The following is a 24,534-nucleotide window of genomic DNA, read 5'->3' as shown; positions in this document are numbered from 1 at the left end:
CACAGGAAGTGGATCGCTACCCCGGGAAGGTAGGTCTCCAGAACGCCACTTGAGGCAGCGCCACACAAACAAATTTCCAGCCCCATTTGTTTAAAAGTGGTACACACAAACAAAAGGCATTTTCCAGCCCAGCTACCTGACCAGTTCACTAAGAGTCAAACACATTTCTACTTAACCACTTGAGAGCCTAAGAATAGGAGGAGTAGGCCTTTTGGCCCCTCAAGCCTGCTCTGCCATTCAATAAGATCATGGCTGATCAGATTGTGGCCTCAACTCCACTTTCCTGCCTCCCCACCCACCCCCCACTTCTCCTTTAACCTGCTGCTGCACTCTACCATGAATCTTGGATCTTCAGAGGCTGCCCTCTAATTGGCAAAAGCTAATTAAATGAACCGATCCCAGCAGAGTCAGTGCTGTGAAAGATAAAAAACACAAGACTCTCCTTGGGACCAAAATCAGCATAGCCCTTCCTGTGACTTTCAGGTTCTTCAGTTCAATCACACCCACCCACCCCACTTCTCTCCTTTCAACACCACCACTCCCCATACCCCCAGTAACTGCCCCAAACATCAAGGACAGAAGGGAGTTGCAATAAATTGTTTGTATCTTTACACTGAGCAAAATGATCATTATGTAACGACAGGCCAGGGAGATAGAGCACAACAGTCGACTGCACACAAATGATAGTCATCCTATAGACTACTTTCAAGTACCTTTCTCTGAATGCATCTGCACGACTTTAGTAATCCTAACATCTTCAAGAACTGGTTGGGTTTTGTTGCAAAGACAGTGTTTAGTTTAAATTATTTATAGTTTTCCAAGGACATGGGTGTTTATTCTGATCACTGAAATGTTTTTCCTCTCCCTTCTGTACCTTGAACTGGATTTCACCGTGTTCCTGTAATTTCCACACCACAGTTGTGCACTTACCTAGGTCGTAATCTCACTTTGAGAGCTACTTAAATCACATTTTTAGAAATTAGGAAATTATGCAAATAAAGAATCTCCTGCAGCAACATCACTTTACTTTGAAGACAGCATTTTATTTTGTAAAAAAGCTAAACTGCCCCCTTCGGGAATAGAAAATTGTAAAGTACTCAAGATAAGTCAAATAGTTACAGTGCCTTGTAATATTAATTAAAAATCAACAACAGTAAACAGGACTGTTTGCTGACCCATTCAAACCTCATTATTTTCAGTTCCCTTATCCTCCATTAAGTTCAAAATGATAACCACAGCAAAATAATACTTGATTGCCTTCATCATTTTATGTGCATAAAACAGACAGCAGATATACACAGCTGATTTGATTACCAATCAACAGAAAAGCTGTAATAAAAACAAAAAACTGCGGATGGTGGAAATCCAAAACAAAAACAGAAATACCTGGAAAAACTCAGCAGGTCTGGCAGCATCGGCGAAGGAGAGTAAAGTTGACGTTTCGAGTCCTCATGACCCTTCAACAGAACTAAGTAAAAATAGGAGGGGGGTGAAATAAGCTGGTTTGGGGGTGGGGGGGTGGTGGTGGTGGTTGTAGGGACAAGCAAGCAGTGATAGGAGGAGATAACCAAAAGATGTCACAGACAAAAGAACAAAGAGGTGTTGAAGGTGGTGATATTATCTAAAAGAATGTGCTAATTAAGAGTGGAGAGCAGGACAAGCAAGGTAGCTCTAATGGGGGTGGGGTGAAATAAACGATGGATGGAATACATTTAAAAATAATGGAAATAGGTGGGAAAAGAAAAATCTATATAAATTATTGGAAAAAACAAAAGGGAGGGGGAAGAAACGGAAAGGGGGTGGGGATGGAGGAGGGAGTTCAAGATATAAAGTTGTTGAACTCAATATTCAGTCCAGAAGGCTGTAAAGTGCCTAGTCGGAATATGAGGTGCTGTTCCTCCAGTTTGCGTTGAGCTTCACTGGAACAATGCAGCAAGCCAAGGACAGACATGTGGGCAAGAGAGCAGGGTGAAGTGTTAAAATGGCAAGCGACAGGGGAGGTTTGGGTCATTCTTGTGGACAGACCGAAGGTGTTCTGCAAAGCGGTCACCCAGTCTGCGCTGGTCTCTACAATGTAGAGGAAACCACATTGGGAGCAACGAATGCAGTAGACTAAGTTGGGGGAAATGCAAGTGAAATGCTGCTTTCAGGAGTGTTTGGGCCCTTGGACGGTGAGGAGAGAGGAAGTGAAGGGGCAGGTGTTGCATATTTTGCGTTTGCATGGGGAGGTGCCGTAGGTGGGGGTTGAGGAGTAGGGGGTGATGGAGGAGTGGAAAGCTGAATTGTTCCCTGAACTAAGTATTTAGTGGCAAGAAGTTTTTGTCTGCCTGTCATGAGAGCTGACGCAGATTTGGTGCATTTTGTAAACAACTTAAAATGCGGCAGCATATGAGAGAATACTGATAAGCGTGCATACCAACATGTTGGGTGCATTAGTCCACCTTAGTCCATCTGTTCATCGAATAGAAATTTGTTACATAAAATGCTAAATCTGCCCCCTAGATTTGCATTCGTTTGATTTCTCAAAGTAACTCATTTTTTGCTGCTGCAATTATCAAAACAATCACATGAGGTTAAATGATTCAAACTGGCAATTTTCCTCAGAAAGGGTACAGTGCTTTCCACATTTCTTCAGTTTGCATTGCTGCTGATGGATCATCATAGTTTAGGAGATTTCCATTCCACATGCCTATGCCACGGAGATTAAGTTTCTTGATGAGAGATGCTTTAATTGAAATGCTCTGTGGGTCATCATACCACACCTCATGGTATGTGCCATTAACCTGCCAAGAAAATCAAAAAGTTACACAGATATGAGCTAAAGTACAAATGATTTAATAGACTGTTAAAATAACACAAGGCTGTTCATCTGCTAACACCCCATGGATAATTTCAGGACAACTGCAGAACTGTGTTACTGTACTTAAAAAAACTCACTTTTTAATTTATTCTTCCACTGTGAGCGTCACTAGCAATTATTGTATCATCTACAAAATGCACTGCAGCAATTCAAGGTTTATTTGACAACACCTTCCAAACTTGTCCTTCTAGGTGGTAATGATCATAAGGGCAGCAAATGCACGGGAACACCACTACCTGCAAAAGTTCCCCTCTAAGCCACACACCATCCTGACTTGGAACTATATCGCTGTTCCTTCACCCATCCTTAGTTGCCCTTGAGAAGGTGGTGGAGAACCACGTTCTTGAACCACTGCAGTCCATGTGGTGTAGGTACACCCTCAGTGCTGTTAGGAGGAAAGGTCCAGGATTTTGACCCAGCAACAGTGAAAGAACTGAAATGATTTGGGTGCTTTGTAAATCCAATTGTTTTGTCAATTCTCCAGCTACACACATTTCCACCCTACAAACATGTTCCGAACTCTGTTAATCCTCTGCTCAGGTTATTGAGTCATGAAAGACTGCAATGCTGGCATTCTAACAAGGAAGCAACAGTGCGTAGGTCTTCACTGTGCTGCAATACCACAAAATGCTGGAAACACTCAGCAGATCTGCCAGCATCTGGAGAGGGATGTTTCAGGTCTGTGACCCCTGTTTCTCTCTCAGCAGATGCTGCCAGACCTGCCGAGCATTTCCATCGTTTTCAGTTTCTGTTTTTAATTCGAGATTTCCAGCATCTGTAGCATTTTGCTTTTATTCCGCTGTGCAGCTATTGAATGGTCTTACCTTGTAGATAAAATATGGAGCTTTCTGGTCATCATCCCAAAATCTGCCAGTAATTGATTTGGGGAGTTGCTGCATGATCTTTTTATATGGGACCTGAGGTCCAGCTAAATCACTGCAAGGAGCACCTCTAAAAGGAATACTCTGGATTACACACATACCAGCCTGAAAAATACAAAAATGTGAATAAATAGACTGTTACAGCACAATAGTCAAATGGATTAGGCATGCAATCTTCAATTTTTCACTCTAAACTGTGAATATAACTACTTAGGACACTTGCAAAATGTAGGAAGGGCATAACCAATCTCCAATGTAAAAGGTTATGATGGACAATTAGAGAAACTTAAACCTTACAATTAAGAAAGGAGGGTCTCATTAAAATATAAAAAGTTAAATGGCACATTTATAGACTGGGACAAAGTTGTAACTTCAAATGGACAGTAATAAGTCTGAACATAGCAGATCGAGGAGTGATCCAGTTGATGTGTTTAAGATGATCAGATAGGGAGAAAGCTCAGGTAGGGGAGCCCAGAACAGGGCAGTGATATAGACGATTGGATAAGGAAAAAAAAAGGAGGCTTATGGCAGATACAGAGGGCTGAAAACAGCAGGCATGATTTAATATTAAACCTAGGCTCCTCCGGGATGATGTCAAGAAGCAGCGCTTCACATGAAGGAAGTGGAATTCTGGAATGCTATCTCCCCAGAAGCTGTTCAGGCTAGGTCAACTGAAGATGTCAAAACTGAGGTAGATGGGTTTTTGTTACGCAACAACAATAAAATGCTTTTAAAGTAATAAAACGTTCCAGGGTGCTGTTCACAAGCTTTATCCAACAAAATCTGAACCAGAGAAGGGCATATTAGGGCAAAAGCTTCAAAGACTTAGGTTTGAAGGAGTGTCTGAAAGGAGGAAAGAGAGTCAGAGAGCTTTAGAGAGGAAATTTCAGAGTTTAAGGCTTTGGTAGCTGAAGACACAGACTTCAAGAGCAGAGGGATTAAACATCAGGATGTTCAAGAGGTCCGAATTGGCAGAGTGCAGAAATCTGGGGGTGTAACAAGACGGGAGGAGATCATGGAGATAGGCAGGGGAGAGACCTCTTGGTGGTGGGGTGGGGGCGCACGATTTGAAGGCAAGGGGTGGGGGGGGGGGGGGGGACTTTTAAAAAACATTGCTAGCCCGGGAGCCAGTATACATCAGCAAACTCAGGGGAGGTAGCTGAACATGACTGGGTGCAAGTTAGAGCACAGGCAGTAGAGTTTTGGATGCCCTCAACTTTGCCAAGGGGATATAAAAATGTGGGAGGCTAGCCAACAATGCATTCGAATAAAAGTAACAAAGGCATGGATAATGGTTCCAGCAGCAGATAAGCTGAGGCAGGGGTGGAGTCAGCCAACACTACCAAGGTGAAAATGAGTGGTCTTAGTGGTGGCTTGGATATGTGCTTGGAAGCTCACCTTGTGGGGGCAAATATAACACCAAGGCTGCAAACAGTCTGGTTCAGCCAGAGACAGTTGGCAGCGAGGATGGTTTTGGTGGCAAGGGAACAAAGTTTATGAAAGGAACTGACAACAATGGCTTCAGTCTCCTGGTATTTAGTCGGTAGAAAGTTCTGCTCTTTCAGTACTAGATGTCAGACAGTCTGACAGTTTAGAGATAGTGGATGGGCAAGTGAGGCAGTGGAGGAGTAGAGCTGGGTGAATGTCGTCAGCATATATGTGGAAACTGAGTTTGTGGTCAGATGATGTCTCCAAGGGACAGAATGTAGATGGAGGGGAGATCAAGGATAGGTCCTTAAGGGGACACTAGTGGCATTGATGCAGGAGCAAGAACAGAAGCCAATGAAAGTGAGTCTCTGATTGCGACTGGATAGATAAGGATGGAACCAGATAAGTGGAGAGGCACTGGTGCAAAATTTTGTGGTCAAAGACTATAGATAGGGTCAAAAAAGGGCAAAGAGTTCACCTTTCTCAGCGAAGTGGGATATCATTTGTGACTTTGGTAAAAGCTGGCTCGGTTTCCTGATGGAGGCACAAACCAGATTGGAGGGTTCGAACGTGAAGTTCCGAGAAAGATGACAAGGATTTGTGAGGCAACATGTTCGAAAGAAGAGAGAAAGGACTTGGGCATTGAGGGTTATGGAACCAAGGCAAGTAGATGGAATTAAAACAGAAATCAGCCATGAACTAGTTGAAACATAGAAAACAGAAGCAGGAATAGGCCATTCGGCCCTTGAATGGCTGCATTCAACCAGGCTTGGATCGGAGAAGCTTGAGATTTATAACCCAGAATCGTGAAGTTAAGGGAATGCTTCAGTAAAATAAAATAAAAATAGCACCAATAAAATGAACCCAGAGAACAAGCTAATGGATCAAATAGAAACTAGTGAAAAGTAAACATAAGAGAGAGATTAAAAATCAAAATTACAATTATATGTCTTGACTGGACTGTTCACATATCAGAAGGATGTGTTTCAGATGAACAGACTTCAATCTCATTTCTGGTGCAATACAATCGACTCATTTCTCTAGAAAAAGGAATCAATGGGGCTGTTTGCACAGCAACAAGATAATAGTTTATAAGTGATTGTTATAAATAATTAGGATAGCTGAAAACCACACGACAATGAGAGCTTACCTCAAGCAAGTATATGCAAGGATAGTCATAACCATACCATGGAACTCCCATCACTAGCTTTACTGGGGGAACACCCAGCTTGAGATATGCATCATAACCTAAATGGGCCAAAAAAAAACCCAATGACAATCTTAGATTAACGATATAGGGCAGGTAGTTCCTGAACCAGAAAGTCATATTGTACATACCTGCTAAGGTCTGGTTATACGGTGCATTTGGCTTTGCAATACAATCACCCCAAATTTGACTCTGCATATCATAGGACATCACAAATATAAAGTCACAAGAGTGTGCAATTGCTGCATAATCATAGCATCGGCCATCTACACAGCCTGGTTTCCATGCCACGTCAAATGTGACCTAAAATGTCAAATAAAAACAGGTTAATTTTAGTTCATTCCTTATGCTGGATATCACCAGTAGTTATATGGTTTTTTTAATAAGCACTCCCCCTACTGTGAATTTAATGAGGAAGAACGTTTACAGGTTTATGACTGTATAAAACAAAATACACTTTGGGGAAAATAGTAAGCTAGAATCGTTAAGTTCTTAGGTTATCAAAATACTAATCAGGTTCAATTCCCCACAGTCACGCAGTATCTTCCAAATTTTCTCTCCTCTCCTATAGCATCAAGTTGCAACCAAATTGTGGCAAAGTTGGACACCCATGGAATAAAAGTGAAAGTAACAGCATGGATATGTAGTTGGTTGAATGGCAGCAAAGAGCAACAGTAAATTGTTTCTTTGTTTGTTTTATTTCTCAGACGGGAGGAAGGTATATAGTGAGATACACCCAAGGGTTAGTATTAAGACCACGGCAAATCTTGATCTATGTTAGTGACCAAAACTTGGTGCACAGGTCACAATTTCAAAACTTGCTGATGACAAAACACATGAAGTATTATGAACTGTGCGGAGGATAGTGTTAAATTTCAAGGAGACAGAGACAGACTGGTGGAATGGGCTGATTGGGCAGGCAAGTGGCTAATGAAATTTAATGCAGAGAAGTGTGACGTTATACATTTTGGTGGGAAGAATGAGGAAAGGGAAAATTAAGGATAACTTTAAAGGGGGTGCAGGAATAGAGGGACCTGCGGGTATATGTGCACAATCATTGAAGGTGGCAGGCCAGGTTGACAAAGCGGGAAGTAAAGTATTTGGGATCCTGGGTTTTATAATTAGAGGCAGAGTACAAATGAAATTATCAAGAACATTTATAGAAAACTGGTCCTGCTCAACTGGGGTACCGTGCCAATTCTGGGCACTACATTTTAGGAAGAACATAAAGGCATTGCAGAAGCAGCAGCAAAGTTTGATGAGAACGAATACAATCGCAAGGATAGGTTGGTAAAGCTGGGGCTGTTCTCTTTAGAGAAGGGAAGGTTGAGAGTAGATTTGATAGAGGTGTTAAACATCATGAAGGGTGTAGACAAAGTAGATAAGAAATGGTTCCCATCGGTGGAAAGGTGAGGACCAGAGGGCATCGATTAAAGCCACTGGCAAAAGGAGAGGTGACATTAGAAGGAAACATTTTTTTCCCCCCCTGTGTAAAATGTAGGACCTGGAACGCACTGCCTGAAAGTGTGGTGGAGATAAGACTCAATCATAGGAATCAAAAGGGAATTTGATAATTATCTGAAGAGAAAAAAATTGCAGGGCCACAGGGCAAAGGCAGGGGCGTGGCTCTTAGAGTTGGCACAGACACAATGAGCTGAATGGTTACAGCAGAGGAGGTGGTCATTCTATGAATAGCAGTCCCAAAAGTGCAGGCTATGCTACATTAAAATACATAGTCACTTTGTCTGGGTAATGCTAGGCCAGACATCAAGTGCTGGCAGGCAAATCAAACATGTCTTTGCCCAATCTCAGCACTGTCACATTCCCTACAGAATGTCTGGCGGATAGTGATCAAATGGCACATTTAATCATCCGTGGCAGAGTGATGCCAGGGGTAAATTGTGCTCTCCAACATCCTAGCTGAGATCAGATAACTCAGCATTTGTATGGTCCATGTAATTACTACCTTAACCAGAAGGCAGTGAGTTGAAACTCAAGAATTAAACAAAGGTAATCCGAGTTACTAAGGTCTGCTATGTGAAAACCTCAACAGTAAAAGTCGGCTTCAAACTCACACAATGGGACTCTACAAGTCAAGTCAAGAATGTGATGGAATACTCTTTACTTTTTATTCACAGGATGTGGGCTTCGCTGGCTGGGCCAGCATTTATTGCCCATCCCTAGTTGCCCTTCAGAAGGTGGTGGTGAGCTGCCTTCTTGAACCACTGCAGACCATGTACTATAGGTATACCCACAGTGCTGTTAGAAAGGGAGTTCCAGGATTTTGGCCCAGTGACAGTGAAGGAACGGCGATATATTTCCAAGTCAGGATGGTGACTGATTTGGAGGGGAACTTGCAGGTGGTGATGTTCCAACCTTTCGGTTGCCCTTGTCCTTCTAGATGGTAGTGGTTGTGTGTTTGGAAGGTGCTCGCTAAGGAGCCTTAGTGAATTCATGCAGTGCATCTTGTAGATGGCACACACTGCTGCCCACTGTGCGTCAGCGTTGGAGGGAGTGAATGTTTATGGATGTGGTGCCAATCGAGGGGGTTGCTTTGTCCTGGACAGTGTCAAGCTTCTGGTGTTGTGGAAGCTGCACTCATCCAGGAAAATGGGGAGTATTCCATCACACTCCTGACTTGTGCCTTGTAGATGGTGGACAGGCTTTGGGGAATCAGGAGGCGAGTTACCTGTCACATGATTCTCAGCCTCTGACCTGCTCTTGTAGCCACAGTATTTATATAGTTAGTCCAGTTCAGTTTCTGTTCAATGGCAACCACCAGGACGTTGACAGTGGGGGGGTTCAGTGATGCTAATGCCACTGAAGGTCAAGGGGCGATGGTTAGATTCTCTCTTGTTGTAGATGGTCATTGCCTGGCACATGTGTGGCGCGAATGTTACTTGCCACTTGTTAGCCCAAGCCTGGATATTGTCTAGGTCTTGCTGCATTTCGACATGGCTGCTTCAGTATCTGAGCAATTGCGATCTGCGAACATTCCCACTTCTGACCTTATGATGGAAGGAAAGTCATTGATGAAGCACTGAAGATGGTTGGGGCAAGCACAGTACGCTGGAGGAACTCCTGCGGTGATGGCCTGGGGCCGAGATGACTGACCTCCAACAACCACCTTCCTTTGTGCAAGGTATAAATCCAACCAGAGAGTTTTTCCCCAATTCCCATTGACTCCAGTTTGGCTCGGGCTCCTTGATGCCACACTGTCAAATGCGGCCTTGATGTCAAGGGCAGTTACTCTCACCACACCTCAGGAGTTCAACTCCTTTGTCCATGTTCAAACCAAGGCTGTAATGAGGTCAGGAGCTGAGTAGCCCTGGTGTATCTCAAACTGGGCATCAGTGAGCAGGTTATTGCTATGCAAGTGTCGCTTGATAGCACTGTTGTGACCCCTTCCATTACTTTACTGATGATCAAGAGAAGACCGATAGAGTAGTAATTAGCTGGGTTGGATTTGTCCTGATTTTTGTGTACAGGATATACTTGGACAATTTTCCACATAGCCGGGCAGATGCCAGTGTTATAGCTGTACAGGGACAGCTTGGCTAGGGGCGTGGCAAGTTCTGGAGCACAAGTCTTGTGCTATTGCCAGAATATTGTCAGGGCCCATAGCCTTTGCACTATTCAGTGCCTTCAGCCATTTCTTGATATCACATGGAGTGAATCAAATTGGCTGAAGACTGGCATCTGTGATGTTTGGTAAGCCTCCGGAGGCAAAGATGAATCATCCACTCGGCACTTCTGGCTGAAGATTGTAGCGAATGCTTCAGCCTTATCTTTTGCACTGATGTGCTGGGCTCCTCCATCATTGAGGATGGGGATATTTGCGAAGCCTCCTCCTCCAGTGAGTTGTTTAATTGTCCACCACCATTCATGACTGTATGTGGCAGGACTGCAAAGCTTAGATCTGATCCATTGGTTATGGGATCGCTCAGCTCAGTCTATCACTTGCTGCTTATGCTGTTTGGCACACAAGTAGCCCCGTGTTGTAGTTTCACCTGGTTGACACCACCTTTTTAGGTATGCCTGGTGCTGTTCCTGGCATGCTCTCCTGCACTCATTGAACCAGGGTTGATCCCTGGCTTGATAATAATGGTAGTGAGGGATATGCCAGGCCATGAAGTTACAGATTGTGTTCGTGTGCAGTTCTGCTGCTGCTGATGGCCCACAGTGCCTCCTGGATGCCCGGTCTAGAGTTGCTAGATCTGTTCAAAATCTATCCCATTTAGCATGGTGGTCATGCCACACAGCATGATGGAGGGTATCCTCAATGTGAAGGTGGGACTTCTTCTCCACAACAACCGAGAGGTGGTCACCCCTAATGATACCATCATGGACAGATGCATCTGCCGCAGGCAGGTTGGTGAGGATGTTTTCCCCTCCTGTTGGTTCCCTCGCCACCTGCTGCAGACCCAGTCTAGCAGCTATGTCCTTTAGGACTCAGCCAGCTCAGTCAGTAGTGGTGCTACCAAGCCACTCTTGGTGATGGACATTGAAGTCCCCAACCCAGAGTACATTCTGCACCCTTGCCACCCTCAGTGCTGGTATTCAACATGGAGGAGCACCAATTCATCAGCTGAGGGAGGGTGGCACATAGTAACCAGCAGGAGGTTTCCTTGCCCATGATGCTTCATGGGGTCCAGAGTCAATGTTAAGGATTCCAAAGGCATCTCCCTCCCGACTATATACCACTGTGCTGCCACTTCTGCTGGGTCTGTCCTGCCGATGGGACAGGACATACCTAGGGATGGTGATGGTGGAGTTTGGAACATTAGCTGTAAGGTATGATTCTGTGAGGATGACTATGTCAGGCTGTTGACTGACTAGCCTGTGATAGCTCTACCAATTTTGGCACTAGCCCCCAGATGTTAGTAAGGAGGACTTTGCCGTTGTCATTTCCAGGTGGTCCATCCGGTTTCATTCCTTTTTTGAGACTCTGTAGCAGTTTGATATAACTGAGTGGCTTGCTAGGCTATTTCAGAGAGCATAAGAGTGGGTCTGGAGTCATATGTGGGCCAGACCAGGTAAGGACAGCAGATTTCCTAAAGGACATTAATGAACCAGATCGGGATTTACAACAATCGACAATGGTTTCATGGTCAATCAACTTTTAATTCCACATTTTTATTAAATTCAAATTCCACCATCTGCTGTGGCGGGAGGTGAACCCGGGTCCCCGGGATTACCCTGGGTGTCTGGATTAGTCAGCAACAATACCACTACGCCATTGCCTCCCCCTCTGATGTTAAGCGTCATGTGTTGCTGCAGCGCCAACAACACAAGAAGCTTATCATCCAGGTCAAAGCAGCCTGCTTGATTGGCATGTCATCCGCCACATTAAACATTCACTCCCTCCAACATCGGCATAGTGGCAGCAGCATACCATTTACAAGCTGCACTTCTTCAACTTGTCAAGGCATCTTCAAAAGCAACTTCCAAACCGCCCAACCTGTACTGCCTAGAAGAATGAGGACAGTAGGAAACAGCATCACCTGCAAGTTCCCCTCCAGGCCACACACACCATCCTGACTTGTAACTATATCACTGTGCCTTCACCGTCAAAATCTTGGAATTTCCTCCTTAACACTCAGGGTGTACCCACATCAAATGGATGGCAGTTGTCCATCACCTTCTGAAAGGCAGTTAGGGATGGGTTATGAACGCTGTCCTTGCTTGTGACACTAACACCCAATGAGTAAAGAAAAAGGCAGTTTTTTTTCAGCTACTTAACAGTCCCTTAATTTCAGTGTAACCTTTTGCATGGGTCAATGGGAAATTACCAAAGGATTTTATAGATGTAGTATAAACACAACTTTGCCTCCCCATTATGCAGTGTTCTCACAGAGTAAGGAAGAATCTGTTTACAGTGGGAGGAGGGTCAGTAACCAGAACATCCAGGTTTAAAGCAATTCCGGAGAGAAGGGTGGTGCATGTAGGCGGAAGAATTTTTTCCTCAAAACCACAGGTTATAATGATCGGCAATGTACTACCTGCATGGCTGAACCAGATTAAATATGTTTTGAAAGTTAGGATTCAGATAAATACTTGAAGGGAAACAATTGGTAAGGTTGTGGGGTATCAGAGGAGGAAATGGGACAACAAGCAACAGGCACAATGGGCTGAATGGCCTCCTTTGTGCTGTATCATTCTTAAAAGCTTATTGAAAGTTACAGTTTGAGCCATTGCCATCCCTGGAAGCTGGGTTTCAATTCACTTTCTAATTCTGGGCTACAAGTGCTGCATCACCAATTCTGCTGCATGTTCACTTTAAGCTGATCCAGCCGACAATGACTAAGCTCAGCTGTGGTCCAAGCAGCCTTGTAACAAGATGACGCACTAACAAATAGTAGCAAGAAATCATCATTTTGATTTCCTTATCTAGAAAAATATCCATGTTGCTTTACCATTACATAGGACGTAAACTGCCCCGTTTTAAAAAAAAAGCTCCTTTACCTGAGACCCTGGGATTTCACGGTGGAAGATTTGTGTGGTTTCGTTTACCAATTGAGTTAGTGCGTAATATCCTTCAGATTGAAATTCAACAGCTTCCTCCAGATCCAAATTAATTCCATCCATAAACTGGCTTTCTGCCAACTTTACTTGATTGTTGATCCAAATCGTTCGGTTACTTGGGTCTATAATGTCCTTTATTGGCACATCTCCTGGTGATGGGTGAAGAAACAACTTACATTTATACAGCGCCATTCACAAAACATAGTATTCCAGGGCACTTTACAGAGCTGTTTATAAAGTGTGACCACTATTGCTTACGATGCAGATGCATTAGCTAACATGTGACCAGCAAAGGCCCCACAAATAGGAAATTAGTTAACGGACAGTTTGGTATTTTGGCAGTGTTGAGTGAGGGATAATTGATAAGGACTCATTCTTCAAACTGGGTCAATGGGGGTCTTCTACATCAACCTGAACCTTTGTCTCAGAATCACAGAACCTCTGGCAATGCAGCACTCTCTTAGTATTGCCCTCGTGTGTGTCAGTTGCTGGAGTAAACCCAAAACCTCTGACCCAGAGGGAGCGAGCAAAAGCAGTGACAAAAGCACAGTTAAAGAGGTAGATTGAGGGAGCTTAAGAGGAGAAATTGTGATGCTTGTGATGAGGGTACAAGGACTTTTTTACTGTCCTTTGTTTATTAATTCATGGGATGTGGGTGTCGCTGGCTAGGCCAGCATTTATTGCCCATCCTTAATTGCCATTGAGAAAGTGGTGGTGAGCTGTCTTCTTGAACTGCTGCAGTCCATGAGGTGTAGGTACAACCACAGTGCTGTTAGTTCCAGGATTTTTACCCAGCAAAAGTGAAAGAACAGCAGTATATTTCCAAGTCAGGACGGTATGCGGCTTGGAGGGGAACTTCCCACACATCTGCTGCCCTTGTCCTTCTAGATGGTAGCAGTGGTGGGTTTGGGAGCTGCAAAGGAGCCTTGGTGGGTTCCTGCAGAGCATCTTGTAGATGGTACACACTGCTGTTACTGTGTCTGTGGGGGAAGAGAGTGAATGTTTGTGGATGGGTTGTCAATCAAGCGGGCTGCTTGTCCTGGATGTAGTCGAGCTTCAAGTGTTGTTGGAGCTGCAGGCATCCGGGCAAGAGGAGAGCATTCCATCATACTTCCGACTTGTGCCTTGTATATGGTGGACAGGCTCTAGGGAGTCAGGTGGTGAGTTACTCGCCACAGGAGTCATAGCCTCTCACCTGCTCTTATATCCACAGATATGGCTAGTCAGTTCATTTTCTTGTAAAAGTTAACCCCCAGGATGTTGACAGTGGGGGATTCAGTGACAGTAATGCCATTGAATGTCAAGGGGCGATGGTTGGATCCTCTCTTGTTGGAGATGGACATTACCTGGCACTTGTGTGGCATGAATGTTACTTACCATTTGTCAGCCCAAGCCTGGATATTGTCTAGGTCACAGGATCTTTACAGAGCAGCTTTTTGTCCATGTTTGAGCCAAGGCTGTAATGAGATCAGGAGCTGAGTGATCCCAGTGGAACCCAAACTGAGTGTCGGTGAGCAGGTTATTGCTAAGCAAGTGTCGCTTGATAGCACTGTGGATGGCCGCTTCCATCACTTTACTGATGACCAAGAGTAGAATGATGGGGTGGGAATTGGCCGGGTTGGATTTGTCCTGTTTTGTGTGTACAGGAGATACCAGGGCAATTTTCCACATTGTCAGACCGATGCCAGTGTTGTAGCTGTACCTGAACAACTTGGCTAAGGCATGGCACATTCTGGAGCACAAGCCTTCAGCAGTATTGCCAGGATGTTGTCAGGGCCCAGAGTCTGCACGATCCAGCGCCTTCAGCCATTTCTTGATATCACGTGGAGTGAATTGACATTGGAGTACCCCACTTGAGTACATTGTGCACCCTTGCCATCCTCATTGTTTCGCCAAGTCATGTTCAACATGGAGAAGCGCTGACTCATCAGCTGGGGGGAGAAATAATAACAGCTGAGAGATCCACCACCGATAGTGGTCAAAGAGAAGTCTCAGTGGGACAGAATCAGAAGAGTGGAGCGTGAGCGCTGGGCCTAGGCTCTGGACTCAATTGTGTAGGATTTTAATTAAACTGCAATCTGCTTTCTAATTCCAGACATATAGCTGCTGTCATAAAATTAAATAGGTGGAATATTCATTCGAAGTTATCAAAGACAATATGCCCTGTCATCTTTTATTCAAAGCTCCATGTTAACAGTTTTCCATTTTAACTGTGCTCATATTTGGGATACGAGGATGTTGGGAGGGTCGGAAGTTCATGGGAAGGGGGTGCGTTGTCGGAGGGAGTGCCGTGGGGTGAGTCTGGGTCTTTACAATAGTTGCTCAGAAGTTAGAAGAGGTTTTAATTCTTCTAACTTTTTCTGAGTAATGATTGGTGTAACACTGTCGGAACCATCCGAAGTTTGCGATTTAAAGCGCATTTTTGGATTGTTCCCAGCGCAGGGCAATTGTCCAGAGGAAGTTCGCGCTTCTGGGCAATTGCTGTGCAAACCTTTACCCGAGAGCTTCCCAGAGGGATTCCCCAGTGCATCTTCGTGGTAACCCCCCCCAAATCCAACGCTGAGGAGCTCAGAAGTTGTTACAGGCCTATATAAATACAAGTTGTTGCATCAACAAAAATTGAAGGAGGGTCTCTTTTATTCTGAGCACTGGAGAGCTTATTTTTTCCCCATTAGCCTTTGAAAGAAATCGGAGACTGAATTTTCAAAGCTTTTAGTTCAGGTAAGTGATAAATTTATATAAATATTTCAATTGTGATTTTCTTCTAAGCACTTCTCAGAACTAGCAGAAGAATGTATTAACAGAAATCATGAGAGCCATGAGTAAAAATTTCACAGCTGGTTGCATATTTTGTTGGTCAGAAACGAAAACAGATTGCTCACTTTTGGTTGCACACGGTCTAAAAACATTGCTTGTGAACCAGTTTAATTTTATTAAAAACTTTAGAACTGCATGCTGAGTATTTTATGGAAATATGTTTATTAAAGACAGTATTTGTTGATAAACACTCAGAATTACAGAGTCACACAGTGCAGAAGAGGCCCTTCGGCCCATCGAGTCTGCACCGACAATTGAGAAACACCTGACCTACCGACCTAATCCCATTTACCAGCACTTGGCCCATAGCCTTAAATGTTATGATGTGCCAAGTGCTCATCCGGGTACTTTTTAAAAGGATGTGAGGCAACCCGCCTCCACCACCCTCCCAGGCAGCGTATTCCAGACCATCGCCACCCTCTGGGTAAAAAGGTTTTTCCTCACATCCCCCCCTAAACCTCCTGCCCCTCACCTTGAACTTATGTCCCCTCGTGACTGACCCATCAACTAGGGGGAACAGCTGCTCCCTATCTACGCCCCTCAATCTTGTACACCTCGATCAGGTCACCCCTCAGTCTTCTTTGCTCCAACGAAAACAACCTCTTTTCATAAATGTTTCATCCCAGGCAACATCCTGGTGAATCTCCTCTGCAACCCCTCCAGTGCAATCACATCCTTCCTATAATGTGGTGACCAGAACTGCACACAGTACTCCAGCTATGGCCTCACCAAGGTTCTATATAACTCCAACATGACCTCCCTACTTTTGTAATCAATGCTTCGATAGATAAAGGCAAGTGTCCCAAATGCCTTTTTCACCACCCCACTAACATGCCCCTCCGCCTTCAGAGATCTATGGACACACACACCAAGGTCCCTTTGTTCCTCAGAACTTCCTAGTGTCATGCCGTTCATTGAATACTTCCTTGTCAAATTACTCCTTCCAAAGTGTATCACCTCACACTTTTCGGGGTTAAATTCCATCTGCCACTTATCTTCCCATTTGACCATCCCGTCTATATCTTCCTGCAGCCCAAGACACTCAACCTCACTGTTAACCACGCGGCCAACCTTTGAGTCATCCGCAAACTTACTAATCCTACTCTCCACATAGTCATCTATGTCATTTATATAAATGACAAATAATAGGGGACCCAGCACAGATCCCTGTGGTACGCCACTGGACATGGGCTAATACATTCCAGGAATATGTTGGAATTGTGTATCTGAAAAGTGTTTCACGCACCCCAGACCATGATTTTCAGTCCATTAATTTTAACAGGCAGAACATTTATGCTTAAATACTCACGGCAAGAAAAGAGGACAGGAATGGGCCAATTTACACAGGAACCAGTGGTCAGGATATCTAACTTACAGGAACATATGAAAGCTAAGTCTGATGGTTCCAGAGATGTCAAATGCAATTTGCCTCTTTCATTAGATCTCCACTCTTTCCCCCAATCTATGCCTAGACTTTCCCCACTCCTAGCCCCAATTCTCCCAAATCTCAACCGCCTTTCACCAGAATCCTCCTGAATGCTACATAATTATTCCTTTCCCACAATCCTAGATCATATGACCCCAAACTCTATCATGTTTCAACGGGTGTTGAAACATAGGGAAAAATACCATAGAAAAGTTACAGTGCAGAAAGAGGCCATTCAGCCCATAGTGTCTACGACAGCCAAAAATAGAAGAAATTAGCCACTCATTTTTAATCCCACTTCCCAGCACCTGATCCATAGCCTTGCAGGTTACAGTACTTCAGGTGCAGGGACCTTTTAAATTGAGTTGAGCGCTTCAGCATCAACCACTAATTCGGGCAGTGAATTCCAGACGCCCACCACCCTCTGGGTGAAAAAGCTTTTCCTCATGTCCCCTCTAATAATCATCTTAAACCTATGCCCCCTGGTAATTGACCCCTCAGCTAGGGGAAACAGGTCTTTCCTAATTACCCTACCTAGGTCCCTCATAATTTTGTACACCTCAATTAGGTCACCCTTCAGCCTCCTCTGTTCTGAGGAAAACAACCCTAGTCTATCCAATCTTTCCTCACAGCTGCATTTTGCCAGCCCTGGAAACATTCTTGTAAATCTCCTTTGTATTCTCTCCAGAGCAATTATGCCCTTCCTGTATTGGAATGTTCCTACCAGACCTGTACACAAAATTCCAGCTGTGGCCTAACCAGCATTTCATGCAGTTCCATCATTGCATCCCTGATATCATTGCATCACTATCAATCTTCCACACCAATGGGCAAAAGGAGTCAAGGCTTAAATATACTGTTCAGATGAAGCAGTGTTGGAACAGGTAGGGTCAATTCAACCAAGGCATTATTGGTGGCTCCAGGATATCACTGAAGGAGTTCCTCAGGGTGGTGTCCTAGGCACAATCATCTGCAGTTGCTTCATCGTTGACCTCCCTCCAGCATAAGGTCAGTTACACCATGATCGCAGACTGTTCAGTATCTGGGATGCTGAAACAGTCCGTGCCTGCCTGCATGCAGCAAGACCTGGGCAACAATCAAGCTTGTGCTAAGTGACAAATATTTTTTTTTTAAGTTTGTTCGGATGTGGGTGTCACTGGCTCGGCCAGCATTTATTGCCCATCTCTAATTGCCCTTGTTCAGAGGGCATTTAAGAGTCAACCACATTGCTGTGGCACTGAAGTCACACGTAGACCAGACCAGGTAAGGACAGCAGATTTCCTTCCCTAAAGGGCATTAGTGAACCAGATGGGTTTTTGCGACTATTGGCAAATGGTTTTGTGGTCATCATCAGATTTTTAATTCCAGACTTTATTTATTGAATTCCAATTTCGCCATCTACCGTGGTGGGATTCAAACCTGGATCCCCAGAGCAATACCCTGGGTCTCTGGAATACTAGTCCAGCGACAATACCACTATGCCACTGCCTTCCCAGGCAATGCCCATCTCTAACAAGAGAGAATCTATTCATCTCCCCATGACGTTCAATGGTGTTACGAGTGCTTTATCCTCCACCATCAGCATTCTGGCAATTACTATTGATCAGAACAAATACTGTGGTTACAAGAGCAGAGCAGATGCTGGGGATTCTGCAGCAAGTAACTTGCCTCCAGACTCCTCAAAGCCTGTCCACCATCTACAAGGCACAAGTCAGGAGTGTGATGGGATATTCTCCACTTGCCTGGATAATTGCAGCTCCAACACCACTCAAGAAGCTCAACCCCATCAAAGACAAAGTTGCCCACTTGATTGGCACCCCATCCACCAGCTTCAACATTCATCCCCTCCACCACTGACGTACAGCAATAGCAGTGCACACCATCTACAAGATGCATCGCAGCAACTCATCAAGGCTTTTTCAACAGCGTCATCCAAACCACTTAGGAAAACTAGGGCAGCAGATGCCTCAGAACAAGACCACCTGCAAGTTGCCCTCCAAGTCACATACCATCCTGTCTTGGGACTATAAAACACCCAAGGTGCTGCACAAGAGTGTCAAAGGAATTTATAAAATGGATCAATGGGTAAAGTATGAAAAACCCAACGAACAGGGAATCATGAAGACAGCAAGTGCATGCCCATTGTAAATGTTCTAATATTGTAGACAGAATGTAGAATATTTAGCAATGGCAGTATCAGAGTCACAGAGGAAGTTCAGCACTGTAAGATCAAGAAGGGACAGAATAGCAAAGTCAAGGATGTGTACAGCATGTCCCTTTGTGATTCTCAATAATACAGCTTGCATTGGAGGACAGGAAGAATATTTTTCTTCCATGATAAAATTAGTTACCTTTTAGGACAACTCGAACTTGATTTGCATGAGCATGACACAAAAGATCAGGGTCGTACGTCCCAAAAGCTGCAATGGTCGTGACCTTAGTCCAGTCATAATGCTTCCAATCTGTACCACCAACGTCAAAGACCAAGACCTGGTACAAAAACAAAACTGTCAGCCACAGTAAACCATGTCGCTGGACTAGTATTCCAGAGACCGAGGGTAATGCTCTGGGGATCCAGGTTTGAATCCCACCACGGTAGATGGTGAAATTTGAATTAAATAAATAAAATCTGGAATTAAAAATCAGATGTTACAAAATAAGGTAAATGAGCTTGTGGCGCAGATTGAAATTGGCAGGTATGATGTGGTGGGCATTACGGAGACATGGCTGCAAGGGATCAGGACTGGGAGCTAAATATCCAAGGATATACATCCTATCAAAAAGATAGGCAGGTTGGCAGAGGGGGTGGGGTTGCTTTGTTAGTAAGAAATGAAATTAAATCGATAGCAAGAAATGACGTAGGGTCAGATGATGTAGAATCTGTGTGGGTAGAGTTGAGGAACAGCAAAGATAAAAAAACCATAATGGGAGTTATGTACAGGCCTCCAAACAGTAGTCAGGATGTGGGGCACAAGATACCCCAGGAGACAGAAAAGGTGTGTAAGAAAGGCAAGGTTACAGTGATCATGGGGGATTTCAATATGCAGTTGACTGGGAAAATCAGGTTGGTAGTGGATCCCAAGAAAAGGAATTTGTGGAATGTCTACGAGATGGCTTTTTGGAGCAGCTTGTGGTGGAGTCCACTGGGGAACAGGCAATTTTAGATTTAGTGATGTGTAATGAGGCAGATTTGATAAGGGAGCTTAAGGTGAAGGAACCCTTAGGAGGAAGTGACCATACTATGATAGAATTCACCCTGCAATTTGAGAGGAAAAAGCTGGAATCAGATGTAATGGTATTACAGTTGAATAAAGGCAACTACAGAGGCATGAGGGAGGAGCTGGCCAGAACTGATTGGGAACTGAGCCTAGCAGGAAAGACAGTGGAACAGCAAAGGCAGGAGTTTCTGGGAGTAATTTGGGAGACACAACAAAAATTCATCCCTAGGAAGAAGCAGCATACTAAAGGGAGGACGAGGCAACCGTGGCTGACAAGGGAAGTCAGGGACAGCATAAAAGCTAAAGAGAAAGCATACAATGCAGCGAAGAGCAGTGGGAAACCAGCTGATTGGGAAGCCTACAAAGACCAACAGAGGACAACTTAAAAAGAAATAAGGAGGGAGAAGATTAAATACGAGGGTAAACTAGCCAGTAATATAAAACAAGATTGCAAGAGTTTTTTTAGATATATAAAGGGTAAGAGAGAGGCAAAAGTGGACTTTGGGCCACTGGAAAATGATGCTGGAGAAGTAGTAGTGGGGAACAAAGAAATGGCGGAGGAACTGAATAGGTACTTTGCGTCAGTCTTCACAGTGGAAGACACGAGTGACATCCCCAAAGTTCAAGAGAGTCGGGGAGCAGAGGTGAGTATGGTGGCCATTACCAAGGAGAAGGTGCTAGGAAAACTGAAAGGTCTGAAGGTGGATAAATCACCTGGACCAGACGGATTACACACCAGAGTTCTGAAGGAGATAGCTGAAGAGATAGTGGAGACGTTAGTGGTGATCTTTCAGGAATCACTGGAGTCAGGGAGGGTCCCAGAGGACTGGAAAATTGCTAATGTAACCCCCCTGTTTAAGAAGGGAGTGAGGCAAAAGACAGGAAATTACAGGCCGATTAGCCTGACCTCGGTCGTTGGTAAGATTTTAGAGTCCATTATTAAGGATGAGATTTCAGAATACTTGGAAGTGCATGGTAAAAATCGGGCAAAGTCAGCATGGTTTCATCAAGGGGAGGTCATGCCTGACAAATCTGTTAGAATTCTTTGAGGAGGTAACAAGTAGGTTAGACAAAGGAGAGCCAATGGATGTTATCTACTTGGACTTCCAGAAGGCCTTTGACAAGATGCTGCACAGGAGGCTGCTCAGTAAGGTAAGAGCCCACGGCGTTAGAGGCAAGGTATTAGCATGGATAGAAGATTGGCTGTCTGGCAGGAGGCAGAGAGTGGGGATAAGGGGGTCCTTCTCAGGATGGCAGCCGGTGACTAGTGGAGTTCCGCAGGGGTCAGTGTTGGGATCACAACTTTTCACTTTATACATTAATGATCTAGATGAAAGAACTGAGGGCATCCTGGCTAAGTTTGCAGATGATACAAAGATAGGTGGAGGGACAGGTAGTATTGAGGAGGCAGGGAGGCTGCAGAAGGATTTGGACAGGTTAGGAGAATGGGCAAAGAAGTGGCAGATGGAATACAACGTGGGGAAATGTGAGTTCATGCACTTTGGTAGGAAGAATAGAGGCATAGACTATTTTCTAAATGGGGAGAGAATTCAGAAATCTGGAGTGCAAAGGGACTTGGGAGTCCTAGTCCAGGATTCTCTTAAGGTTAACTTGCAGGTTGAGTCGGTAGTTAGGAAGGCAAATACAATGTTGGCATTTATTTCGAGTGGACTAGAATATAAAAGCAGGGATGTGCGGCTGAGGCTTTATAAGGCTCTGGTCAGACCACATTTAGAATATTATGAGCAATTTTGGGCCTCGTAACTCAGGAAGGATGTTCTGGCCCTGGAGAGGGTCCAGGGGTTCACGAGAATGATCCCAGGAATGAAAGGCTTAACATATGAGGAACGTTTGAGGAGTCTGGGTCTATACTCGATGGAGTTTAGAAGGATGAGGGGGGATCTGATTGAAACTTAAAGAATACTGAAAGGCCTGGATAGAGTGGACGTGGGGAAGATGTTTCCATTAGTAGGAGAGACTAGGACCCGAGGGCACAGCCTCAGAGTAAAGGGAAGGCCTTTTAGAACAGGGATGAGGAGAAACGTCTTTAGCCAGAGAGTGGTGAATCTATGGAATTCATTGCCACAGAAGGCTGTGGAGGCCAGGTCATTGAGTGTATTTAAGACCGAGATAGATAGGTTCTTGATTGGTAAGGGGATCTAAGGTTACAGGGAGAAGGCGGGAGAATGGGGTTGAGAAACTTATCAGCCATGATTGAATGGCGGAGCAGACTCGATGGGCCGATTGGCCTAATTTCTGCTCCTATGTCTTATGGTCTTATTTTTTCTCTTATCAATATAATTGCCTCCAGGATACAGGGATAAGGAAGAGCTGATAAACTGCTCAGATTACCACCAATGTTGATCTAAAGGCAGCCAGGAGAGAGAGAAAAAAAGCATCTAATAGAAGATAATCTCTCCGAATATATACAACAGTATGTTGCATACTTATGTTGCTGACAGGAGCTGAACCACATGAGGAAAGACACGAGCTCACATCCCAATTCTCCATTCCAAGTGTTGCTGCTCAATAAACTTCCAAAGATAACTTCAAGTAAACAAACTTTTTTCACAAAAGAACTTTAATGTGACAGAATTTAAAACTTTGCATTCAAAGTAAAGTTCCGCAAACATCAAGTATTTTTACCGTCAGGCCAACATGACTAGACCAGAATAGAACTCAGTATCTTTGGTCCAACCAGCAAACTACAGTCCAACCCCCACCCACCAACAAAGCCTGTACTGCGTCTGAATGACATCTTCCATTGCCCACATCATGCATCTTATAGTCTCAAATGAAACTGTTAAGTCAGTGTTACTTTAGCAGCAGTTTTGTGATGTGGACCCTTTGACTATCAAAATTGCATCATCTAGTCTGGCAGTTTTGTACGGCCATGGGAGTTATTCCCCTTTTTGGAGAGCTCATTTTTCGGTTAAGTTTTTTTCTTATTCCTTCATGGGAAGGGAATGTTACTGGCAAGGGCAACATTTATTGCTCATTCTAATTGCTCTGAGAAGGGATGGTGGCAAGTCTCCTTAAACCACTGCAATTCACAGAGTTGTGAGGGAGGGGGTTCCAGGATTTGACCCAGTAAGAGTGAAGGAACAGCGGTATAGTTCCAAGTCAGTGTGTGGTTTATTCATTCTTGCATCTGTTTATGCAAGATTTTTTTTTAAATGGGTAGTGATAGAACAGAATACCAAACACATCCAGCCTGAAAGTTACATCCCTGGAGCTCTTCTTGTCACACTGCCCACTTAGCAACATTACTCTGAATCAAATGCTAACCTCATCAACTACAGAACAGTTACTGTCATTTGATATTAATGTGGGTTGAAAGATGTGCTTAGTTGTAGTCAGTTGAATCACGGGGAATGGGGCATTGGGATGTGAGCTAGTGTCTTTTGACAGTGAGAGTGGGAGGGAGAGAGGGAGGGGCTGAACCACGTGAGAAAAAACAAGTTCACATCCCAACGGCCCATCTCCTTCCCCATTGCCAATGCCCCAGCCCCAAACCCCCTACGGGGGCCCCCCAAAATCCCCAACGGAGGCCCCCAAAATCCCCAACGGGGGCCCCCCAAAATCCCCATCCCACTGACCTCGAACGGTTTCTCTCCGGACAGTGGCAGGCAAAGGGCCGGGTCGACGCACGGACAGTCGATGGCAGCAGCAGCGGCGGCGGCACCGCCCAGGGCCTGCAGGAGTGACACGGCCAGGGCCAGGGTCAGCGCCTGGGGCCCAGCCGGGGCCAGAGCCTGGGGCCGTCCAGTCCGCCCGCGGAACATCATCGCTCCTGCGCCAAAAAAAAACTCCACCGGAAACCCCGGTCTGCCTGCCGCTGCATCTTTAATCAACTGACCCGGATGTGACGCACGGTGACCCCGCCCTACTACTTCCGGAGTTCTACCAACATCCGGGTTTCTAAGACAGGGAGTCAAACGTCTGGGCGGGAGCAACCGAGGCATGAGTTACCTTGTGGACTCCAAACATGACCACCACCCCCCCACACCCAACCCCTCACCAAGGTACTGTGGGTGCTGGAAATCTGAAACAAAAACAGGAAATGCTGGGAAAAAAGCTCAGCAGGTCTGACAGCCGCTGTGGAGAGACGCCGCCGGGAGAGAGATCCGCGTTTGCTTGAAAGGGAGGCGACAAGAAACATTTTTTCGCAC

The 24,534-nt window shown here is 44.8% G+C and overlaps 1 protein-coding gene across 1 annotated transcript; it reads right to left on the bottom strand.

Annotated features, from left to right (window-relative positions):
• Window positions 1-1,022: 1,022 nt before the first annotated feature.
• ctbs (chitobiase, di-N-acetyl-) lies at window positions 1,023-24,150 on the bottom strand. The gene is made up of 7 exons (XM_078561893.1): window positions 23,962-24,150; window positions 19,496-19,634; window positions 12,842-13,050; window positions 6,508-6,679; window positions 6,320-6,417; window positions 3,685-3,846; window positions 1,023-2,783 (listed from the first exon to the last, which is right to left on the bottom strand). Exons 1-7 carry the CDS (start codon window positions 24,148-24,150, stop codon window positions 2,601-2,603), a joined length of 1,152 nt encoding a protein of 383 aa, XP_078418019.1. The 3' UTR covers window positions 1,023-2,600.
• Between the last annotated feature and the right edge of the window lie 384 nt (window positions 24,151-24,534).

Source organism: Cetorhinus maximus, chromosome 17 (assembly GCF_964194155.1).
Source record: "Cetorhinus maximus chromosome 17, sCetMax3.hap1.1, whole genome shotgun sequence".
NCBI lineage: Eukaryota > Metazoa > Chordata > Chondrichthyes > Lamniformes > Cetorhinidae > Cetorhinus > Cetorhinus maximus.
Note: the sequence above shows the minus strand (reverse complement) of the source record. Positions and strands in the feature narration are given on the sequence as shown.

Bases quoted from the DNA above. Each gene is read 5' to 3' on its own strand.
- ctbs (XM_078561893.1), bottom strand. From the start codon at position 24,150: ATGATGTTCCGCGGGCGGACTGGACGGCCCCAGGCTCTGGCCCCGGCT. The intron at 3,847-6,319 runs GTAAGCTCTCAT...TGTATTTTTCAG, and splicing joins CTTGCATATACTTGCTTGAG to GCTGGTATGTGTGTAATCCA. The intron at 2,784-3,684 runs GTAAGACCATTC...TTTTCTTGGCAG, and splicing joins CTCCATATTTTATCTACAAG to GTTAATGGCACATACCATGA.